Consider the following 25,198-nt stretch of genomic DNA (forward strand, 5'->3'; position numbering starts at 1 on the left):
ACTTACAGATTTTTTATCGAGGCAGAAATCTCCAGCTTGCACATAATGGTACCTACTTATCATTTTTTTCTACAAAAATAATGAAAGGACTGACAAGAAAAATGAAAATTTTGCTCGCTTGAAAGCAGTCGGTGAAAGCCTTTCAAAGCTATCAAAATCTCAAACATCAATTGGCAAAATTATGGCATCCGTTTTTTGGGAAGTGCATGCTAGATATTTTGTTTATCGATTATCTTGTCATGCGTAGAACCATCAACAATAAATATTACTCACATTACGTACCGTTATTAAATGGATTAAGGAAATAAATTGAGAAAAACTATCGTCGAAAGCGTCTTTGCTGAAATTACGATTTCAATAATTATTGGATTTTCCACTCCGAATGTTTCAGAGAACGACATTAGGTTCTATATAATGAAGATTTAATGGATTCGGTCCTTACTTGGCGGAAATTCATTATAAATAAAATAAAACGAAGTAATTTCCACTATATTATTTAATTGTTAGCAACAATTGTTTCGCCACACTGTGAAGCCACAGTGTGGCGAAACAATTGTTGCTAACAATTAAATAATATAGTGGAAATTACTTCGTTTTATTTTATTTATATATAATGAAGAAGTGATTTCGAAAGGAAAGATGAATTTTTCTGCAGAAAAGGTAATAAAAAGTAAGATGAACGTTGGAATATCTACATGTATCACTTTTGAAGGTGAGTAGGTTGACGAATCAAATCAAAGTTGCAAGGCAAAAAAGTGTTTTTACTGGTGAGGTCTAAGACTTATGAAGTTTAGCTATTACGTGTAACTGGAATAGCTATACAGCTTTATTTTTGGAAAAGTCATTCAACTGATACTCTGTTTGCATATACCTCAGAGTAATAAACATAGATAGAGGGAGAATATGCCATTTTCAGTAAGAACATTTTGTCTCCAACATAAACTATCAAATTTGACATGAATTGCGAGGTAATGAAAACATATCAGTGATAAGATATCTCACTCAATTCGCGAGTTTCTCCACAAAGAACGCACATCCTATGTCCCATAGTGAATCAACGTTTCATTTCAACTCAAAATATATTGAAATAAATACCTAAATATATGAGATATTCAGAAATCAAACTTCAAACGCGCCAAACGACGTGAAACAACCGATGACACTAGGAGAGCAAAAGTTGCCAAACCTTGGATTTCAGCAGGTAGATACAGAAAATAATAAATATTCTGCTTATTATAAATTCGACAATTAGAAAACATAGAATTCCAAATAATCGAGTTTGCATATTTAATAGGGAATCACTCAAATTTCATTCAATATAATATAAATTCATAATGATATAGTAAAATTGTGTACCTATTTGAAAATATATCACAATCTGACAGCGTAATCTAACCATGTTGGGGACTTGGAAAAATTGCGTATACCCCCTTCATCTATGTTTATTACTCTATGGCATATACCAAATTTCAGCGAAGTGTTACTTTAACAGAATAGTTATTTATAATACAAGTGCAGAAGGCATTGGTATTCTTCCACGAGTTCAAAATTCAAAAACGAGCCACGAAGTGGCGAGTTTTTGAATGAACGAGTGGTAAAATGAGCCTTCTGTACGAGTATTATACATTATTTTCTCTAATTCATTGCATTTTTATTGAAATTAATAAAATATTTCCATAAATATCATTTAGTGATTTTTGCATTGAAAAATGTTGGTTGGCAGAACTGATTTCTTTAAGGCAAATTGATGAATTGACAGATAAAGCCGTGGCGGAAAGTTCGGAGTACCAACATATAATAATAAAATATAACCATGAAAACTGTCCGTTTCTGATATATTCTCGCACGATTTTGTTCTACAAGATGTGGAAGAATGAACGGAATAACCACAAAATTAGAGAAAATTATTTTTTCTCATCATACGATGCTCAAGAGATTGCCCACTTACTCTTTCTACAGCCACCATTTGAGTTTTAAGGTGGTTAAGGGTTAAGTCTGAATTATTGAATTTATTGCTGGAATTTTAAATTCTCGAAATAATACAATAATTTCAGTTGAATTGTTGTATAGAAAAAAATGGAGTATTAAATAGTTTTTGAGAAATTTAAGAAAATTAAGTCAAAAGATGAAAGGAGAAAAATATACACATATCTATCTAGCAAAAACCACACTGATCCTAAACGGGGTGAAAAAATGTATGTTTTTCTCCATTCTGACAAAGTTTCCGCATCCATTTCGGCTCTTATGGAAATACCAACGAATTTCCTCCCACAGAACACAACGCAATAATTTCCATATTTACATATGTGATTTATCCATCTTTTTTTTTGTTCCACGGATCGATGGAAGAGAAACATGAAGAATAGGAATCATACGATGCTCAAGAGATTGCCCACTTACTCTTTCTACAGCCACCATTTGAGTTTTAAGGTGGTTAAGGGTTAAGTCTGAATTATTGAATTTATTGCTGGAATTTTAAATTCTCGAAATAATACAATAATTTCAGTTGAATTGTTGTATAGAAAAAAAAAATGGAGTATTAAATAATTTTTGAGAAATTTAATAAAATTAAATCAAAAGATGAGAGAAGAAAAATATACACATATCTATCTAGCAAAAACCACACTGATCCTAAACGGAGTGAAAAAATTTATGTTTTTCTCCATTCTGACAAAGTTTCCGTATCCATTTCAGCTCTTATGGAAATACCAACGAATTTCCTCCCACAGAACAGAACGCAATAATTTCCATATTTACATATGTGATTTATCCATCTTTTTTTTTGTTCCACGGATCGATGGAAGAGAAACATGAAGAATAGGAAGGGAAGGTACTGATGAAAGTAGAGTCGGGAGCGTTCTCATATATCATGAAAAGCGCATTATCATTCTTCTATTTTGCGAATCCCTTCCCCGTATTTTTCCCGGAGCTATGGCGGCTCCTTCCCGGAGTTATTTCAAATTAAAAAAGTTATGAAAATGTATGTTTGCCTCTCTTTATTTCCTCCGTCATATTTGACGGTGGGTGCAGGCACGGATTCAGGGCGGGGCTGAAGGCAAAGACGCGAAATTTTAATCTCAGGTTGCAAATTTTCAAATGGTTAAATTGCATTTATGCTATACCAAAAGGCAATTAGAAAGAATAGGTTGAATGTCATACATTTCAGCAAATATCCAATAGAAAATGAATAATCTCATTGAGCCGTCACAAGTCAGAATGATTGGTACATTATTATTTTTAATTTTTCTGTTTTTATCAATGAAATATTTTTATTTGTGCTGAAGGACAAAGGTCAATTACTTTAAATACAGTTATTTATTTTATATTATTATTCCAACTTGCAACTTGATGGTGCTTTCTTTTTGGGCTTTAATCGTCGATGTCCCAATACTTATAACAAAATATGTAATAACCATCATTGAAACGACATGAAACGGACTTATAGATATACGTATTGGTCTGCATAAATGAAAATTGTTACCTGCTATTTGTTTTTGGATACTTGATACAAATGTTCAGTTATGTCCTAAAGTTGTTCGTTTCAAAATTGATTCTAATTCAAAAATTTTCATCTCTTAAACCGTAGTCTAGTTGTGTTTGCATCTATGATGTTTCGCCTGATATTGTAGTAGCTTTTTTAGAGGTTTTTAGGTTCTAAATTCAAAAACCAAGTGTACCACGTCCAAAATGTCAGAAATATATCAACTCTGTCCAACAATTCTGCCTCAGCAGAACTTGAGCGTTATTATTTTGGATGGAATTTTCAAATATTGAATATTCAAAATTGAATCTAGGATCCTATGATATCATTATTATTGAAGCAAAGCATGTGTTTATTTAATTCAGTTAATGAAAAAAATGTTTCCTTGATTTTCAACCTTTGAAATACACTGATCATTATCTGGAGTTCCTGGGCTTTATGTGTTATGGAAGTTGATTTTTATAGTAAGTTACAATGGAAAGGCTTTGAAGAAAAAACCTCAGAATGGCGAATAGCCAGCTCCTTTCATTAGAAATTTGGGTTTTAGACTTTCCAAAACGTAATCTAGGAAAATCTCAAGGTGGTTCAAAGAATGAATTCCTTGTAAAAAAAATCCAAATATTCACGAAAAAACGAATTCGAAAATGTAAAAAATTATTATAGAAATTATAGTTTAAAAATGTGTATCTACCGTTCTATAATGTTGCAAATCATGGAAGTATTTGTGGTTTATTCTTCAATAAAAATTTTGCTGTGCAGAAAGGATGAACTTTAGTATATCCTGCAGCTTTTTCGAGCTCAAACTTATAATTGAAATAATTCAATAACAGATAAAACGCTCCATAATGACTTATTATCGCAGTAAATTTAATGAAATTAGTATCATTTCAACCTCTTTCAAATTTTTTTTGTGGTAAGTACTTAAGTGATTTTTGGAGAATTGATACGTCAGAATTAAGTACTCGATTTTCAGCGGTACAGCGATCGATAAATATACCAAACTTTACTATAAAAGAAATTTCTTTCAATGGATTTCAAGAAAAAAATGTAATTTTAAGTCCGAAATTCGATGTATTCAAAAGCTAGCTTCGTATATGTCAATGTATGAACATGAGCAGTCAAGGAAGGAGACAAGCCCTGTGTTATATCTGAAAATTTCAGAAATCAGAATATTTATTACCAATATCAATGATACTCCGGGTACCACCATATTCTATAACATTAAACGTTAGGTTATGTTGATCTAAGAATTCATGTCAAGTCACAGAATATAGATAGACATCGATTTGACAGACGTTCTGTCGGCTGACGATCATAGAACGAAGTGGAATCACAATTGGACAATTGCATTCGAAAAAAGTTAAAAATTCTAATCGACTTAGAAATATTCACTGAAAATAAACGACATGTCAATTTGTTCAATAATGCAATTTGATCATTCGAGATGATAATATGTATTTTTGAGATCATTGCGAATGTAAGAAGCCAGGAATTGATATCACCCTCACCACATAGATTATCGCTATTTCATAGATCTTTCACGTATAGCATATTCAAAATTGCCAGATATGTCATTGAGATCGTTTTTTAAAGTTACTTTGAAAAAAAAATGTTTGAGAAGGAATATGTCAGTGTTTGATTCTGTGTGTATTTTGTTCACTTACTGTTATTTAAAATAATGTTTCAAATTGAAAAATATAGCTACTCAATGACAAGTACTTGAGATACTAGTTATTTCTGTCAAAAAATTAAACGAACTAAGAAACAGTACCTGAGTCCGTTAAAACAATTTCGGACCACAACCGCGGACACCGAGTACGTCCCTGGACCTGGTTATAAATAGAGGCGGGTGATCCCCGGCGATATATTCATATTTAAATAAGAACAGAAGTTATTAAGAGCATCTCCGCAACTTTATAATCGTCCCGTGGAAACAGGAGAGAGCACAAGACGAACCTCGTCCAATGGCAAGGCGTAACACGGTAGCTATAGAAACGAGCCAACTTGTTTGTCTTATTACTCTTATTGTAAAAGCGAATGAGTCTTTCAAACTCCGCCTCGAATCCACACATCTCTTTTTACCCGAGCAGAACTGGTATTGCCGTATTCACTTGTTCTTGCCTTCAGTACATTGTATATGTAACTTTTTGTCAATCTATTAAAGGCGATTTATTGCCCGGCTACGTTGAATCAAGGTTTCCTTCGATTGCGATTACCAAAGGCGTTTTTTTTTTGCTCTGACAATGAAACAGACCTAGTATGAGAGAATGACTTCGGCTTCGCTTTTTTAGGAAAATCAGCGTTCTTAACCGCTATAAAGTACGTACTTACTACTGTTATAAAATTCTATTATTCCCGTCAAGCTAATAGCGTAATCGTGCAGTAATGAAGTGTATAATGAAAATGTCGTTGGAGACTGCCTCCAGGCCTCCCACTATCCTTTAATATACGCTTTGAGTAAGTACGTGATCATTTAGCAATGGCGTTTTGTCTTAACTGTATATGCCATCTGATGACAAGTCGATGAAGAAGAAAACAATCTAAATGTCAAATTTGCAACATTTTCTATGTTCGATGAGCACACCACAGAAGATAAAATGCAGGTACAATAATTGATATAATAAAAACTAACCATACACGCACGCTTCAACAAGTTTTAGAAATTATTGAATTGTTTTATCAAATTCAGTGCAGATTTCTAAGTAAATATATACTTTTCAACAACGTTTAGGAATTGTTAAATTGTTTTCTCAAAATCACTGCTTATTTGTGAATACCTACTGAAAGAAATTTTAGAAATTTGCACTGAATTTAACAACACAATTTAACAACTTTAAACGATGTTGAAGCGTGAATGTAGAATGGTATAAAATATATTGAACACAAATGGCATGAGAAATGTCAAAAATAATACTTAGTATCGCCATTGTAACCTTTCTATTGGAAATATTTATAACCTAAAAGAGATAGATGTGCTTTATTATATGTCATTGTTGATTTTTATATTACCTAGATTTTATCCGATTTGATGTTAAGGATATATGTGCAAATTTTTTGTCTTCTGATTAGCGATCAACATGAAGTATTGTACTTTGTGTTTGAAATCGCTATTTCAAATCTACACGTAATATCAGAACACTATCGAATCTGTTTTCTAAATACATTGGGTTGTTATTTCGATATTATTCTTGACTTTTCTCTGGTTTTGGTGATGCAGTCGAGATGAAATTTCGCATGAAGCATCAAATTGTTCTTTCACATTCAAATGCAATTTTTTTTCATATCAACTTCGTGGTTTTCGAATTATAAGAAAGCAAATTGCCAAATTACGAACTGACAAATTTAGAGAAACTCTAATTGTATTTTCCCTTATAACCAACTCAACTGTAGCCCTGAAAATTTCAACTGTTCAGGTCTTTCCGTTCGAGAGTTATCGAGTTCACGAACAAAATAGAATTTGAAGACGGCTTTGTCATCAGTGAGTCCTAGCCCTATCGTTTGAGACCAATACCGGTTCGAAATTTGAAAATTACAGACATCGTGGCGAAATGATGCAATTTGTTTTGAAATCAACCCCTCAAAAATATGAAAATACTACGATTTTAAATTATTTTCAAATCAACCCTTCTATTCTGCCATTTTGAACTTTTCTAGCTATTTCCTGTGGAAGTATTAGTACTTACAAAAGGTCAGACTTACGGACGGACAGAATATAATTTGATACCATTTTCGTCTCAAACTTCAAGAATTACATGAAATAATTTTAAAATTACTGAGATTGTGACGATAAAAGTACAAGTGTTCGAATGTTGAATTTTAAGATTTATAGTTTCAAACAAAGTTCTTTACAATCGATTTATTTGAGGAAAATATAGCATTCGGAGGTAATCCAACAGAATATTGCAGTTTTTTCGTCTTTCTGAAGATTTTAAAAAAATGCAGACCTACTTTTTAACTAGAAACGGGGGAATGTTAAACAAATTTGCAAAAAGGAAAAGAATGTGCTATACCTTGTGTATATGTAAACCTTGACTTTAACAATATGACAGCTTGAAGAAAGAAAATAGAGGATTTAAATTCCTGGCCCTGTGTGAAGTTTTTTTTTCTATTTGAAGGACCTCAAAGATTAAAACACAAATTGAAATAGTCAAGGTGAGCTACAACTGAACTGCATGGATTCCTTATTCTTTCAGAGGGGTAGCTAAATTAGTTGGAAAATAAAGAGGGAAGATATTTTTACAAAAAATTTTGTACCATCCTGACTTATACCAAATTGCACCATTTTTCTCAACATTTTATTAGATTTTTCCTTTGTATATTCCCAATTTCTTCATTAAAACTTTCAATATTTCTTTTGATTGATTAGTTCGATTTCACGATTCTTACATGAAGAAAATTTATATTGGTATCTACTTTAGAAATCACTTGTTGTGAATTGGTGTTAATAACAATTAATTTAATTCCGAGTGATTTTGGAATTATATCTATTGAAATGACGAAATAACATCGTTGGAACGAAATAATATTGAGACAATTCGAAAATTTTTGATGAAAGATATTGTATCGAAATTGAGATCACGTCATGGAAAAATTTTTCGAAATAAAATTTGTTCCACTACAACTTGGCGTATTAAGAAAAGAACACCGAAAATATGTAAGCCTGCGAAATTTCAAGAGTCACCAGAACCACAGGATCTTCAGGACGTTTTATTTTAGCAATCCATCAGTTGAAGGACGAACAACGGATTTTCTTAAGTTTACCCAAAAGCCAACCGGTTTTTCTAAGCTTTAAGCTTCAGAGAGGGTCGAGATAGTAAGTAAACATAAAAACATCTTCAAAATGACTTTATATTCTTCAGAAATGTTGGTGCCATATTTTCCGACCAAAAAAAAAGGAGTTTGCTCTAGAAACTGTCGAAAAAAGTATCAAAACTATTAGCATTTTGTAAGGAATTTAAAAGTACAAAACAGCGATAATAATCGAATATTTTTAAAGTTCATTCATAAAAAATTTGGTATGAAATGTACAATGATCTATATTTGCTTATCTGATTCGAAGATTTTAATCTAAGCCAGGGGAATAATTTTTTAAGTGGGGACATCGTGAAAATATTCTGAAATAATTAATAATGCTTAAACTTGAGATCATGTAATTCAATACTCAATTCAATTATATTCGAAACCGCAGAAATTTCCAATATCTTAGAAAATATATAACAAGTTATGTGATCCTCCAATTTTTTAAAATTTTATCGGCGACATTTGATACACAAAAACTTTTTTCCTGAAACATGAAATGAATGAAACCTGAATCAAATCGTATTAATCTTTTCAATCAAAATTGTTGTTGATGGAATCAAATGAATCATTGAAATTACCGCAAAACCATTACTGAAATAGAAAATTATCATAAAAAACGCCTTTCAGATTTTTCTTCAAATTTAAAAACACACTAAGCTAACTAGACCTAAACTAGTCTTCCTCGCATACTTCCCTTGAAAAGAAAAATTAAATAATGAATGAGGATCGAAGAATTCCTAGGGAAAAAGTTTTGTGAATTTTGTGCCCTATCAAATTGCTTGAACTAGTCTGTCAACTAAGCCAAATGCAACAATATAAACTTACCAATACCACATGCTCGAGGTAAATCCTGAGTTTCACCAAGCTGCAGGTAACAACAGGGTTTGAATGAAAAAACCGGATAAAATTTGTACAAAAACGGAGTAAAAAATTACTCCAGCAAAACTTTATTTAAAACAATATATAATATAATATTAACAATATAATAAATATACAAATACACAATTTTAAATCACAAAAACGTTCAACGTGATTTTAAACTATAAAGGAACTACTTTGTTATTGATCATCTTCATTCGAAAATTTCCATAGGAACTTTCTATACTATAATTTTCCTAATTGCGCCACTGGGAATTCTGAAATAATAAAATAAAGAAAAATAAAAATTTGAAAATAAACCAAATCAAAAATAACTAAAGTAAATTATTCCAAAACCCAAAAAAAAAACTAAAATATACAACTGTAAAGAGGAAAGAAACAATATACAAAAGAGGGATAGTTATTTCTACCAGGTTGAAGGTGGGATAAAAAAATAGGAAGTTAATGGTTTTGACACTTCCAATCAATGGTTTAAATGAAGAATTTTGGTTGAGCGTTTCTGAGCTGAAAATCATATATTTGTATATTGTTGTTGGTGGCAGCAAAGTGAATTTCATTGTAGCAAAAGTTTGTGTGGTCTTTGGTTACTATGCCATTAGTTTATAGCCGAAGAAACAATACCGGAGGGAAGCTGAGAAAAGAAGCAAATAGTAACCTTTCTCAGGTAAACGGTTATTTCAGTTGTTTCAAGAAATCTGTCAGTTTACATAGTCCGATGAATATTGTTAAGTTTTCGGTTTCATGGGGACAAACAACCAGGTGTTAGAGAATAGCGAATTCTGGGCATTCACGGTCCCTCTCTATTCTCTTTCTCATCTCGTTCTTTCTACCTGAGATCACCGAGATTACTTATCATTAGCTGTATAATAGGAACATCTGCTTTGTTTGACACGGTCCTACTACTATGTTTCTGTGAGTCTTGAGAATTCCGAACAAAAAAAAATTTTACGTGCGAGCACACTGGAACTTGGGCAAATGAACAAGACAAAAATAATAAACTGTACGAGATGTTGTTTTTCGGAGCGTACGATAGTGTTTAAGCTTATTGTACACCTGGTTATTGGAACGAGGAGATGGGTTTTATGGTAACAATAGGTGGATATGGAAGTTCCTATTTTCAACTGATTCGACGACTTAGAATGGTCGTTACAAGGAGTTTGTCCGTAAATGGTTTGAGCACTGAGAACAAAAGCGATTAATTTGAATCACCATAGTTTGTTGCGTGTTATCCGTGATTTTTTGTTTTGTTTTTTCTGCGCTACACACTATGCGTTGATTGGATCTGAGATACAGAATACGAGTGTTAGTGAATAAGTGCGACTACCTTCAGGGGGTGAATCTGCATAAGAAATTAATGACAAGTTGCTATATAACTTTTGTTTTTCTTGAAGACTTACTATTTACTTATTGCTTTCACTTTTTTGAAAGAAAAAGATGGTAAGCCAATGAGATATTTCAAACTAAAAATCATTTTCGAATTGCTTGTTCAATTTGTGACAATAAATCCCTTATGCTTTTTTTTCGTATGGGGCACCGTTTTCATGCAAAAAAGTTAAACATCTGAACTTTATCACATGATGAAGATTTATTGAAGAAATGAAAAAATAAGCGTTGAGATATTTTAATTTTTTATATAAAAACAGGGGAATAAGGCATGAGAGATTTTCTGTCACAATTTGAGCCAAGAAGTCGAAAATTATTTTTAGCTGAATTTGCCATTTTTTTCTTTCATGAAAAAATGGAAATTTAATATCGAATGAGATTACATAAAATTAATTTCTACAAGACTGTGACTTCTTCAAGTCAATTTTACATTTCGACTGATAAAAACAGAGCTTGTAAACCAATTTATATTGGTCAACATTCGAATTTTTTTATCTATGTAAGTTGATCTACAAGGTCTCTTTGTATCAGTCGAAATGTAAAACTAACCTAAAGAAGCCATAAGGGTGGCGAAAATATTGTTCTCAATAATAAAAATGTGTAGAAATTAATTCTATTTAATTTGAAATAGCCTGGCTATTATTGTGATTCATACTTATGTAATGAAATTTTTTGAAGTAATTGAAGAATTTATTGCGAGTTCATCTTATAAACTTTGACACAATCATTTCGTTCAAATTTGAGCCAAAAATGGCCAAAATTTTGGTAGGTGTTATTTTTCAGCGCTTGTTCCCTAAGAACAGCAAACTATCATTTTGAATTTTGAGCCAAAAGCGGTTTCGAACGATAAGATTGAACTCAATGATTCGGGAAGAAAATTAGTTCTGTCCGTCCGATAATCGTGAAAACGATAATTCTAGAACGTGCTAGAAACCTGAACATAGTTTGATCAGGATATTTTGACTCAAGATTTGTTCTCAAGAGAACTGAGTAAGTAGAATGAATAAAAAATCTGCAAGCAAAATAAGATGGAAACGAATTTTAACAAATGCCCCAAAGAATCCAAATTCGCCTCGGTTTTTCTCTCATTTTTCCATTATCCCTGCAGTAAACTCAATTTCTCATGAAATTGAGATCTGGTCACTAAATTTCAGATAAGATTTGTTATAAATGCGTCATTTGGGGTGATTACCACCAAATAATTTCAAAATTATCACAGCCAAATAACTCATTCAACAGCAATTCATTAGGTTTTTACTAATATTGTAGAAAAACGATACTAAGTATATCAAGAATCGTAACAGTGATTAGTATAGCTCAAAAAATATAATCAGATAAATAAGTAACCAATAAAAATCGAATTTTACAACAATACAGTAGTAGTTATTCCAAATAAATAAGAATGTCATTAATTACAAGGGCAATAAGTGTTGGAGAGGGTCAGTATCTGGATGGATGAACGCTCTTTACAACAACCTAGCTTAGGGACAGATTTTTTCAGTGTGAATGGCAGCTAACTTGGCTTTTGATTTCTCGCCAAGGCTTTCCTCGTGTTTCCAGAGTAAGTTCAAGGTGTCAAAACCGATACAACAACGAGTCAATTCGCCCCTGCGCTAGGGTGTTGTTGCCTCGAGCAGGAGGGGCAGGACCCGATTTGATCGAACGTTCCACGGATAACCATCGGCCCAGGACGTACGCCCGTCTCATCCGTCATACTCTGCTACGCGTCCGTCTAATTAATGATCGCATTGTTCCTTATGCTAATTGCGCATTAGCGACTTATTTGAACGGCTGTGGTCGCGCCCCGTCGTTTCCAGCGTCTCATTTTTTTTTCTTTCTTTTTAGTGCAGTTAAGTCGGGCAACAACTGACGATGGAACAATAGATGCACAAATTATGTTTATGCGACGAGAGATCGATACGAAGCGATAATTGCACGGTGAAGTGTTTGAAGTTTTTTTTCTTGAGCGGTTTGAATTGTCAGCTTGTCGGGAGGATCGGTGTTTGGGCGTTGGATGGTAGTTTGTGGTTTTTAGGTTGGCAACATTGGGAATTTGACGGTTTTGGTGAATGCGGATATTTTCGAGTAAAATTGACGAATATGTAGCAATAAGTACAAAAATAGTTATTTTAGCTAACGTAGCTAGAGGCGAATCAGAGATGCCAACTGTATGAACCTTTAAAACCCACACGAAATCGAGCAATTTTTGAAATTTTGCTCTTCGTATGTTGCGGATCTACTTATCTGGTTGTAGATTTTTGTTTCATTCGTAATATGAATTGATTTTGGTTGCTTTCGTTTCAATTTTTATATGCGACGTTCATGTTCTTCGGCATTTATATGGAATAATTACTGCATAAGACTTCCAATGAATCATAATTAATTTTCTATGATTATGTAGCAAATCCGTGCATTCCACCATTCTGAAGAACAAAATCATGTGGTTATCTCAGTTCCACACAAATTTCATGGTTATATTTCATTATCATTTCTTGTAATTCCTATCTATTATCTGTCAAATTTGAGATAAAAACAAACAGTTCTGGCAACCAATACTTTTCAATGTAAAAATCACGATATTCATGGAAATATTCCATTAATTTCAATAAAAATTCAGTGCATTAGAGAAAATAATGCATTACTCGTACAGAAAGCTCATTCTAAAAGTAGTTCATTCAAAAACTAGTTTTCGAATTTTCAACTCCTGGAAGAATATCAATGCCTTCTGCACTAGTATTAATAACTAGTTCAGAGGTTGTTTCTAAATTGGAGGTTTCAACAAAAATGAAAGATCCCTATGATCATTTTAAGAAAAAAAGTAACAAAAGTAACAATTTGGGCCCGCAAACGCTTTGTTTTCGAGATAAAGTGTGTTGAAATTTGATTTTTGTCAACTTATTTCCTTAAAGCACCTTTCCTTTACAAGATTTTCAACTTAAATGTGGCATAGACATCCTAATTTGAAGTTTTCACCATGTGATATGCTCATTTTGAAAGCAATTTTAAAGAGTGATATTTTGCCTTGAACAGTGTCCGCTTCTGATGTTTTTTAGTTGTATCTTATCTGCTACCGATTGCTAGAAAGAAATTTCAAACAATTCTTCAGTAATCCTAAGGAAAATCCAAATTATGATATTATAAAGATCCAGTAAGTAACCTGTGATGAATCAATTAATTATAAGTTTTTGTTCTTATTCACCCAATATTTAGATCAATTAAGATTCGATAAACTGTTATAATCATCACAAGAAAGTAGGACTACAAGAAACGCCCTGTATTTCGAAAACGAAGCGTTTGCGGACCTATTTTATTAGAATTTTTTTCCTTAAAATAGTCCAAGAAACCTCTAATTTTCTTTTGTACCTCCAATCAATGAGGTACATAATACTGGATGATCTGCTAAAAGCAGCCGTTGAAAAACATTATTTAAAAAAAAAGTCGTAAGACGCTTGACACAACGAAAAACGTATAACAGTGTAAATTCAGAAAAAAAAAGTGTAACAGCTTCCCAACTTTTTAAGATATGCCGCGCCACTGCCAATCTAACCTACTCCAACATTTTCACATACCAAATTTCATCGATTCTCAACTTCTCGGAATACCAACCGAACTTCTATACCGCTAAATCTACGACTCCCATACGACAAAACTTGCCTCGTCTGCGCTCGCCACGGATTAAATAAAATTATTGTTCTTATGTTAATCGTTGTGTCCCCGAAAACGAGAGGGACAAAAAAAAACCAGTCCTACCCGCGCGGCTATCGGTTCCGATACCCCATAAATCGAAAGGGGGGTCACAAAAAACGTCGCGTCTATAACTAATATCTGCATGTGTGCAGCGCGTCGTCCTTAATGCGATATGGACCCACACACACCACACAATCGGCGGGCATAAAAAATGATGCTGGGGACCTGACGAGACGTCTAGAAAGCCCATTGTGCGGGCGAGTGCGCTCTCTTGGTTATGGGGGAATATTTAATTGCGAAATACTCTCGCCATTGATTTATTGTGATTGCCACGCCAATTAAGAATCTTGATTTGCGACATCTCGACGGGTATACGCCGAGCGCTAGGGACTTCTGGGAATCCGCAGGGTTCTGTGTGACGCGCGGTAATATTCTTTGGTATTGCGACGCGTACCGGACATCGGCTCTTTCGATTTCTCTTCTTAGGCTTTTTGGACCAGTGGAAATCGAGTTGTAAATGCTGAGCAGGCTTGAAGCTTGATCTAATTCATCCACAGCACAGGTTAACTCCATTAGAAAAAGGTCCTTTCTATATGTGCATTAAAATTTTTAATAGTTTGCCTAACAATATAAAATGTTGTAATAGTTTAAGTAAATTCAAAAAAGATGTTAAAAATTTGTTAATTAATCTAGAACCATATAATATGAACGTTTTAGTTTAATTTTCTTTGTATGTTTTTGACACTTTTTCTTTTTATGTATAAGCTTTTGTATATAATCTGGAAATAAACTATCTATCTGTCTACTTCTAACCTTCATACAGGGCGACAAAATGAAACTGATCATTTCGAGTAGATAAGTCTGAAACAAGTTGCAGAATGAGCTCCAATTTCAACACGAATGCGAAATTCAAAAACGAGCGACCAAGGAGCGAGTTTTCGAACGCATGAGTGTTGGAATTGCCTTCTGCAACGAGTATTAGACGATATTGTCTCTATTTCAGTAAAGTTTTGTGAAGTATTATCGAAATTCGATGAAAAATTCAGATTAAACATCCTAGTGACTTTTGTATTGTATTTCGGCAGTTGGTGTGACTGTTACGAAAATTGACAGATAACTGAATTTGAATCGTAGGTTTCGAATTTTGAAATAATTTAAAATTACGCATTATATTCGTGAATTATGTCTGACGAAATCGATTTGAAACCACCAGAATTAGAAGAAAATTCGAAAATGTTGCAAATCCCTCCACTTTATCCAAATTATATTATACTGACAATTGACGTTAGTTGAAATTTGATAGGATCGGTCGTCAGTGTAGACAATCTAAAAACGAAAAATATAACTGAAAACAATGCTGCAATGAGTTCATTACGGCACTGTTTTTAGTGCTGTAATGAACTCATTACGATACTGAAATAGAGAAATTATTTATAAAATAAAATTATTATAACAGTTGTCAAATGTTCAAACGGAAGTCCTTTCTGAGCCTGATAGCATCCAAGACTGTCAATAAACTCTTATTAGACCTTAGTTACAATTTGTTGAGTGATATTGTTAGATTCGTTTCTAATCCTAGTGTTCAATTCCTCAATATTCAAATCATTATAACATTAATTTTCCCAAAAATTTCCCTATGTTACATGACAAAACTTATGTTGTGCTGTGCGAAGAAAAAATATGGTCTTTCAAAAATTACGGTTGCAATTTGAAAAATGGTCAATGACTTCATAGGCGATACATTAATAACGTTATCAATTCGACTTAAACGTCAAAAGATGCGCATCTTGAAATAAAAGTAGACGTATCCGCGAGAAACTCCTCCTTCTTGATAATGAATTTATTCCTGACTTTATGTACACACTATATATCAAGGTTTAGAGATCGATTGCTAAAAAATAATTACTTTCATATCTGACTGAATATATCTAGAGATGATATCGTTATAAAAGCCAAGCGTTCCTGGCATTTCGGTTATTCTTTCAGGAAAATAAATCTAGAAGCTAAATTAGGTGTTCGGCAGAGTTAAATCCGACCCTGTCCAATCCCCACCTCATTAGGAATTCATATGGGAACCATTGTGGGGAGAAAACTGAAATATTAATCCCTCATTTCTCATTTTCTGGAAAAACAATTCGCTAACTTCCCTTCCTAGCAAACACCACCGCCCTCTTTAATGGTGAATTGGCAAGATAAACTACCCCACATATAATCGTAATTTTTGATACGTGACCCAGCCAGAAACAATGGGAAAGTAGCCATCGTTATCGTCAATCTTCAGCCACTGGCGAACATGAAGCAGTTCTTGTTTATAACACCAACGATAAAAATAATTATGGACGTAGCATGAGGTTACTAAACGCAAGCTGTCAAATGTCATACTTGTCAGTTAATCTGTCAAATCGTGATCGACCACGAAATGAGGTGACTTCGCTTTTTGAATAATGCTGCCATAGTATGAACGGTAAGTATTCCTTACCGTTTACACGATCAATGATTAATTTTTTCTTCCATTTGAGCGAAATAATTTTTTCCTATTTTATAATAAGCTGCTAAATCAGTTTCAACTGATACCAATTCCACTAATAATGCATTGCTATAAACAATTGTACCAACTATACGTTCATATTCAAAGTATCTACGGTCTTGGCAACAGATACCGTAACTGATACAAAATGCTAGATCGTGTAGAATATAATAATATACACTGCTCAACAATTGATAGGGATCACTTACTTGTTCTAAATTATTTCTGAAATATTCGCTCCAAGATTATAAATTTAGTCAGATATCAGAGTATTTTCAGTTGATAATATGGTTCACTTGAGAAAAGAATGAAAAAATGGAAAGTTGGAGAGAAAAAAAGACTTTATTAGAAACACTCAAAATTCTGTGTTTGAATAACATAAAAATTTTATGATGAAACCACAAGAGGGCTGAAGTTTCGGTTAAGCTAGTACCTAGTTGATCCCCCACGAGCTCGTCTCAAGCATTCTACCCTACGAGGCATACTTTCGATCAAACGATTCATAAAATTTTGGGGCAAATTCGTCCAAATATCCCGTAAAGCGTTAGAAAGGTCCTCCAGGTTATTGATCGGTTGTTCTAAGGTTGACAATTGTCTAGACATCTCAGACCAGACATGTTCGATGCAATTCATGTCTGGAGAGCAAGCTGGCCAGTCCATCCTATCAATAGCATGAGTTTCTAGCGCTTCATTAACCAGACGACTACGGTGTGGACGGGCATTATCGTCAATTAAAATGAAATTCTCGCCCACGGCAGCCGCAAACGGAACAATTATAGGTTCAATAATCATATCGTGATATCTCTGGCTGGTCATGGTGGTGTTCTGCAGAACAACCAACTCTGTGCGTTGGTTCAAACAAATGCCTCCCCATACACATATAGAACCTCCGCCAAAAGCTGTTGTGGGTACCATAAACTGTTCTGCATACCTTCGACCTCTTTCCCTCCAAGCATGAATACGTCTATCGGAGTTGACCAAACGAAATCTAGACTCATCCGTAAATAAACATCGGCTCCAATCTTCAAGTGTCCAATTGCGGTGCTCCTCAGCCCATTGCCGTCGATGAACCCGGTGTTCCCTATTCAAACGGGGATGTTGTACCCTCCTACGTGCTCTCAAACCTCGAACATGTAGTCGTCGTCTTATAGTCTGGTTCGAAATTAGAACTCCTGTTGCAACTCCCAGTGATCTATTGAGCCGCGACGCCGGGTAAGTGGGATTTCTCCTAGCATTGAGGATCAAAAGACGATCTTAGGCAGCTGTTGTACTGCGCTGCCGACCTCCCCCATGAACATAAGCTACTGAGTCGTTTTGGATGAACCTATTTCAAGCCTGACTCACGACACTTCGCGAAACATTCAACCGCCGGGACACTTCTCGCTGGGACAAACCTTCCTGTATCCACCGTATGATTTGGTCCAGTTGCACAGAAGCCAAACGTCTTCTCGGCATGACTGATAAGCTGATATTGTTCTCATTTCTTCAATTATTGTCACCTTATGTGTTTGAACGAGAGAAAAAAACAGATTTAATAACAAATACCACATTGCTTTTCACTCCACCTACCTACAGATAATAATCGATTTTGTGAACAAAAGCCGATGAAGTGAGGAAGACTTTGATATAATCAACTCAAAACATCTTACTTTTTCCTTAGAGAACATATAATGTACAGATATTCACGAGATAACTTGAAAAAAATACAAATGAAGAGAAGTTCATAAGTGATCCCTAGCAATTATTGATCAGTGTAAATATGAAAATGATGTCATGAAAACTAAGCACCATATTTTATAAATATAAATTAATGAAGATCAAAAACACTATAACAATAAATATAAAACAATTCTCCCCATATTTTGGTGATATTCTGTGGTAGATCTAGTACCCTTATACCAGAAAAATTATCTAATTCTACCAAGATTCATGATCCTTTATTAGCAATGAGCATTAAGAGAATCCTAACCATAATTAACGATCAAAAAATGTATACGGAAAATCCACCTCTAATCCTAAGAAATAGGTAAAATCAAAACTCACCATTTGTGCCAAACATCGCATGATGCATGTACTGGTTCTGGACCCCAAAGTTGGAGTTGTTGCCCATTGCGTAAAGCTGCTGGAACAACGTCTCCTGGTTGTTCTCTTCTTGCTCCACCTTGACAGAGGAGTTAGGAACTTGCGAACCGGCCATTTGAAGGTACTGTAGGTGGGTGTTGTTGTTCAACACCTGTTGTTGTTGCTGATGTTGTTGTTGAGGATTCGTTGTAGAGTCGGCAGGAAGAGAGCCAGATCCACTAGGAAGAGGCGGAGGTGCAATGAAATCATTAGATTCGTTTTCTTTGCTCGAGTTTTCCAGGTACATTTTAATATTAGCGATGTGGCTCTTTGAGAATATGTGGTCTTGTAAGGAATATTTATGTGTATATTTGAAGTTGCAGAACTTGCAATCTTCGGGCAGGGAACCGTTGTTGGTTTCGGAGTCGTTGCCGAGGACCTTGTCCAACACCAGCTTGCCTTTCTTGTCTTTCGCTCTTGCGTTTTGGAACCAAACTTGCACTACTCTCTTAGGAAGTCCAATTTCTATACCCAACATCTCGCATTCAGCCATAGTCGGTGTGTTGTAAACACTGAACACAGCTTTCATTATCTTTACTTGTATATGACTCATTTGGGTTCTATATCTTTTGTTACCACCCCTCCCTGACAGATTGTGGGTCCTTTGACTGCTACTTTGCGTGCTACTAGCCGGAGAAGTAGGGTTACTCTCATCGTAATAAAAATCATTGTTTTCAGACATGGTTTCACTCCTTTCGTCTCCGCAAATAGATCGCTCACTGAGATCGGTCAAGGGACCTTCCTCACAAAAATTTCTTTCTTGGTCGAGCATAACTTTCATAGGTCTGGATAAATCTACTGGCTTGGACAGATCTAAAGGTATTTCACCTTCTTCCTTGACTTCCGATTTGATTTCGCTCCTGTCTCCGTTTGAAGACGAGGGGTGAGATTGAAGATCACCCATGTATCTCTTCACATTGTCGTCGTATAATTTTCTTAACGTTTCTATGTCTTGTGGAGGTATTTGAGAGAACATCGGTGGCATCATGTTGGGATTGAGCATTGGTAATTTATTTTCTGCGTTATTTGAATTTATGCTTGGTACAGATTCTGTACTGAGTTCTTCGTCAGGCAAAGCGTCAATGTTAATTTCACCCCGTGCACACTGATCTGCGTGTTTTGTACTCAGATGGGACTCGAGGGCTGATTTGACTTTGAATAAGGCCGGGCAGAAGGGACATCTCTTATTTATCACTTGAGCATGGGCTCTGAATTGTCCCTTCCGCTCTCTCGCTCTAGTATTCTGGAACCATACTTGAACGACTCTTTTCTTCAGTCCAACCTCCCTAGCGATATTCTCCAACATTTTTCTAGAAGGGTTGCTTTCGATTTGGTATTTCTGATAAAGGTAATCCAGTTGTTCTGGTAAGATTGTAGTTCTAAGCCTTTTATCTTTAGGCTGATCTGACGTATCACTTTCGTTTTCGAATTCTTCAAGTTTTCTTTTTTGGTTAGCCACATTATTCAGCATATTCAATAGAGGATGACTCATGCTTGGCGGAGCTGCCACCTTTGTTAAATCACTGAGATTGGCGTTTAATTGTTGTAGTTGTGCGTGTTGTTGCAAGATTCCAAATGGAGAATCTGGCGAGTACTGAGGAAATAAGTTGGGATTCATGATATGCACCATTTGATGTTCCCGCCAAAGATCGAACCTGGGAAACACCAAGTTACATTTATCGCATTGGAACGTGCCTTCTTTCGCTGTTTCTGCTTTGGGAGACATCGGATAGTTACCACTGTTGGAGGTTGGAGTCGTAGGAGCATTTGGATGCATTGGACTCAGGCAGTTGTTTGCAGTTGGTTGGTTTTGAGGAACAGCTTGATGCTGATGTTGCTGATGCTGCTCGCTAACTGTCGTACTCGAATTGGAGTCTTCGGAACTGAGAACTGCTGCAATTTGTGCTGCTGCCGCCTGTGCTTGCGCTGATCTTTTAGCGTCTTCTTCTTTGAAACAGTGGGTCTTCTGATGTCTTATTAATTCGTAATATCGTTGAAAAACTAACAAGCATTTTTTGCATTGATAATTTAATCCAGGAGTTCTTTGGAATCTGTTTGTTCCTGCTTCGTCTGGTAAACCAGGGGAAGCTTCAACGGCCGGTTGGTTCTCGTAGACTTTCCTTGCTTTCTGACGTGCGTTTTGGAACCAAACAACAATAACTCTTGGACTCAAATTCAATAGTTTTGAAAGATATTCTAAGTCATCATCCTTTGGGTATGCGTTATTCTCGAAGAATTCCTGTAGTACTTTTATCTGATAATCGGTGAATCTTGTTCTGTTAGCTCTTTTTCCTGAGCTACTACACGAAGCTGAGTTTGATCCTTGGCTGTTGTAGTCTCTATTGGGACTCATACATCTATTGGGAGTCATTGGCAGCATAGATTGCAAGCTGTTGGGGTTAGGGAAGTTCTGTTGGTTCATTTTCGGGGGCAGCATAGGACTCGTCAGACCATGATGACTTGCCACAGACGATAGTTGACTAAGAGTGGGTGTACTTGTAGTCATACTTTCACCAAACTGCGAGGCGATTATGGACGATAAATTCATGCTGCAAGGAGTTGTTGGTGCTGAAACTATCGCATTCATATTTTCAGAGCTTGCTATCGAAGTAGCTGGTGATGATTGGATACCAAAAATGCCATGTTTGTTGTCGCCACTGTCGCCTAACCTTTCGTCCATCGATTTGTTATGCTCTTCTGTTGATTCCTCTTTGATTTCGGTTTTGATTTCTTGTTGAGTCGGAGATGAAGTTTCCGATGGTTTCGAAGACTCTTCGGAAAGACTACCGGAGTTATTCACAGGCATCACTTTGGCCTCTCCAGTTTTTTCGTATTCTTCCAAGTTCAGAGTGGTTGAAGGAGGATTGTTGAAATTGTAAGGACTGTCTTTATTCCTCTGTCTCTCTTTGAATAACGTGTTCCGGAACCAGTGTTTGATCACTTTTGGTGGGAGACCGCTCTGTGTTGCCATATCGTGAATCTGTTCTTCGGAAGGTGAATTATTAATGTCGAAGTGTGCCCGCAAAATTTTCAACTGTTCGTCTGTTATGCGTGTTCTTGCACGTTTCTGGTTAGCAGCGGCATTCACGGCCTAGGATCAAACAATACAAAACTTAAAATACTGTGCGTTATTTCATTGTCAGTATTACAGAGATTTATATGCTCTCAATAGCTGACCAGTAGATATAAGGGCTTAATAAATTGTAACAAATTGGCAATAAATCAATTACGATAATTATCACAATGCAAGGCTACAACATACAAACGGCAATTAAAATAATCAACTGACGGATCTGGACAACAACTAATACTTGCTCGATATAAGAATTTGTAATTATAAGTTGGCTGTGTAATTTGAGTCGTTCCGTCCAAGAAAAAAGTGTCCTAAAATACATTGCCACATATTTCTGATTGAGTTTTATAGATAACTGGAAATGAAACTTAATTGGTAGATATTCAGGTATGAATTTAATCTCGAAGCAAGTATTCACATCACGAAAAATTGATTTTTTTCCCAACAAACGATTATAAACATTTTATGATATATGTAGTTATTTATATTTCTGATGAAAGTGAAATAGGTTTTCTGAAAAATTCGACCAAAATATGCCTTGAAATTCGAAGAATCTCAAAAATGAAATAAGATCAGTTTCATAAAATTGATTTAAGCAAAAATTTCTGAGTATTTTATTTTCAATTCTGTAAAAATTCAAGAGGAGAATTATTGCTGAGATTTTGTTTTGAGGTATGTCGAAAATATATTGCTGGTTAGATGACGATTCGTAACGCCAAAAGAACTAAAATAGAGAATTGTTCAGAAGTAGAAAACAAAAGAACGACATTGCGCTTACTTTGAATATTTTCGTTTCTCTTTTGAGAACTTCATGTAGGAAAAGGTATGAATTGAGCGATTGACAATTTCCTTCGAGGGTTCAATGAAAAGCAAAGCCCAGAACTATATCTGATTCCGATAATTGGAGACTATTGAATAATATTATTATGATGTGGATAATACATAAATGAAATTAAAAAACATTGACTTCGACTTTTTTCTAAATTGAAGTATATCCATAAAACAAACTTATAAAAAGAGAAAACATTTTTCAGATAAAACTCCAGACGTTGCTATTCATAGGATCTCTGAAATTATTTATATATTTATGAAACTACCTGTAAAGCTACTATTTTCACCAGTTTTAGAAATTGAATACTAATGATTTGAAGACTAATTGACCTGTTTTGTTGTTCTGCTGAAACATTATAAGCTCCATAAGGCAACAAATATTTTAAATGAATGAGCTTATTTGGTTTTGAATCATCAAATCAAGAAGAAGAGAATGCCTCAATAGCAAATTTTATTGTAAACTCAAATCCTTCATTAAGCTTTTGATTTCTTAGAATTCATGATCCCTCAAGAATTTAACCACATTACATAGTGATGACATATTTCTAGAAATTTTTCAATAAGGGATTCTTATGAAAAGAGTTTTAGGTGACAGATTTATGATAGATGTATTAGTCGTCCTTTTGTCTTCTTCTTTCTAATTTCTCTGGAAATTATTGCATTTATTCTTGATTTCTTAAACTATGAAATCAGTTCGTAAATATTCAAATTATTCACCATTCATATGACACATATTTTCCAGTCCAACTCGCATTTTTTTTTCTGTAGATATCGAGAATATCAGTTAAATAACATCTGCGTGAACCCAATTTCCACTTTTTATAGCAAAAATAAATCAAATACGGACGTGAATCGAAAGATTATTAATTGTGTTCGAATTATTCATTCCCTGAACTAACGCCTTCGTGTTCATTTGCATATCTCGTATTGAAAAAGCCAACATGAAATTCAGGAGGTGATTAACATCGACTCTACTGTTATAGATATTTCAGAATGTATTTAGTAATTTTTTTATATTAAGCAGTCTGCTATTGAAGATAAAATGAAGAGAATAGTTTCTAATCCAAGAATTAAAACATATTAACGAATGTACCAAGGGCTGAATTAAGAATTTCTATTTTAGTTCATCATAAAAGTGATGTTTTGAAAACAATTTTCAAATATTTCTGAAAATATTTAGGATAAATTCAAAGTACTGCTCTATCAAGACAATTCAGTTTGTTTTACGCTAAAATAGTTCATATTAAGTACGAGTTATTCTAATTTAGATTGGTTTATTTTGTAAATAACTTATTTAATTATCAAATGCTAAATAATTTCAAATGACCAATTTAGTTTCTAATTTCGAATTGGTATTTAGTCTTGTGGATATTTTGATTCATAGTTCATACTGTTTGATGCTATTTCTATAATCTGATAATTACTTACTTTATTATTTTATTAATGAAATAAAAAATTTTCAATCAATTTTTGCTCATTTTAAATAGAGATCTACACATATCAGTGATTAAACGTCAAAATCCAGGCAGTATAATATTTGCAAAAAGTTTAGATGCCAATATGAATATTTTAACTATTTTTTTTTTTTTCGAAGAGCTTAATTTGAAATTTATCTCAAAAAAACCTAGTAAGTATGAATTTGGTGAAAAAGTCATTTCAAATATTAATATTGTAATACTTTTCAATTAGGAACAATTGGATTAAAAATTGAAAATAAGGTGTTAATTTTATATTCCCATTATGCTCGCAATTATGTATTTCACTTCTTTCATATAGTTTCTTTTAATTTGAAGAGTTAAAAATATTCGCATACTCGAAGAGTGCAAAAATGTATTAGTATGTATTCTAGATGAAAAATAAAAATTTCCTACTAGTCTCTTGATTTTGCAAATTGATATTCATATTTCGAATGTACGAAGCTTGAAATTCAATTATGATAATTTCAGTTATGTTAGTTTTAGTTTTGTTACTTCCGAAGAAACTGATATAATTAGTCGAAAATGAAGAAAACGAACTGATTGTCTTGATGCAAAAATTAGCAACATATAAATGAAATCTTCTGTACTATTCAAGCAGAAAATTCTATTATTTTTTTTAAAGTGATATTAACGTAATTCGAACTGAAATTGAATTGTCGTGAATTCCATTCTCAGACTATTGAATATTACGAAATTATACAGAGTTACCCAGAGAAGGTGTCACAAAGTAATGGGTCAGATAGTACTAATGAAAACAAGAACAAAATTCCTGCGAACATGAGTTCAAATCTTTTCGATAATAAGCATCAAACATTTGATTCTCTCTTAAAAATGAAATATTTGGAAAAAATAGCAATTTACGTAACAAGTCCGGAAAATAGGGTTTTTTTGGACGAATAGACAAAATTCCAGGACGAGCGTAAGCGAGTGTGAGTCCA

General features: G+C 34.1%; 1 protein-coding gene across 4 annotated transcripts in view; it reads right to left on the reverse strand.

The window, feature by feature from the left end:
- LOC123674163 (zinc finger homeobox protein 4) overlaps nt 1–25,198 on the reverse strand; it is a 151,410-nt gene that overhangs the window by 77,696 nt on the left and 48,516 nt on the right. For 3 of the 4 annotated variants that reach the window (XM_045609077.1, XM_045609076.1, XM_045609078.1), the window contains one exon: nt 18,801–21,969. In XM_045609077.1, coding sequence (XP_045465033.1) covers nt 18,801–21,969 — 3,169 coding nt within the window. Of the gene's footprint in view, nt 1–9,183; nt 9,418–18,800; nt 21,970–25,198 lie in introns of those variants that run through there. The other variant, XM_045609079.1, reaches the window with a different exon arrangement.

This window comes from Harmonia axyridis, chromosome 2, assembly GCF_914767665.1.
Source record: "Harmonia axyridis chromosome 2, icHarAxyr1.1, whole genome shotgun sequence".
NCBI classification, from domain to species: Eukaryota; Metazoa; Arthropoda; class Insecta; order Coleoptera; family Coccinellidae; genus Harmonia; species Harmonia axyridis.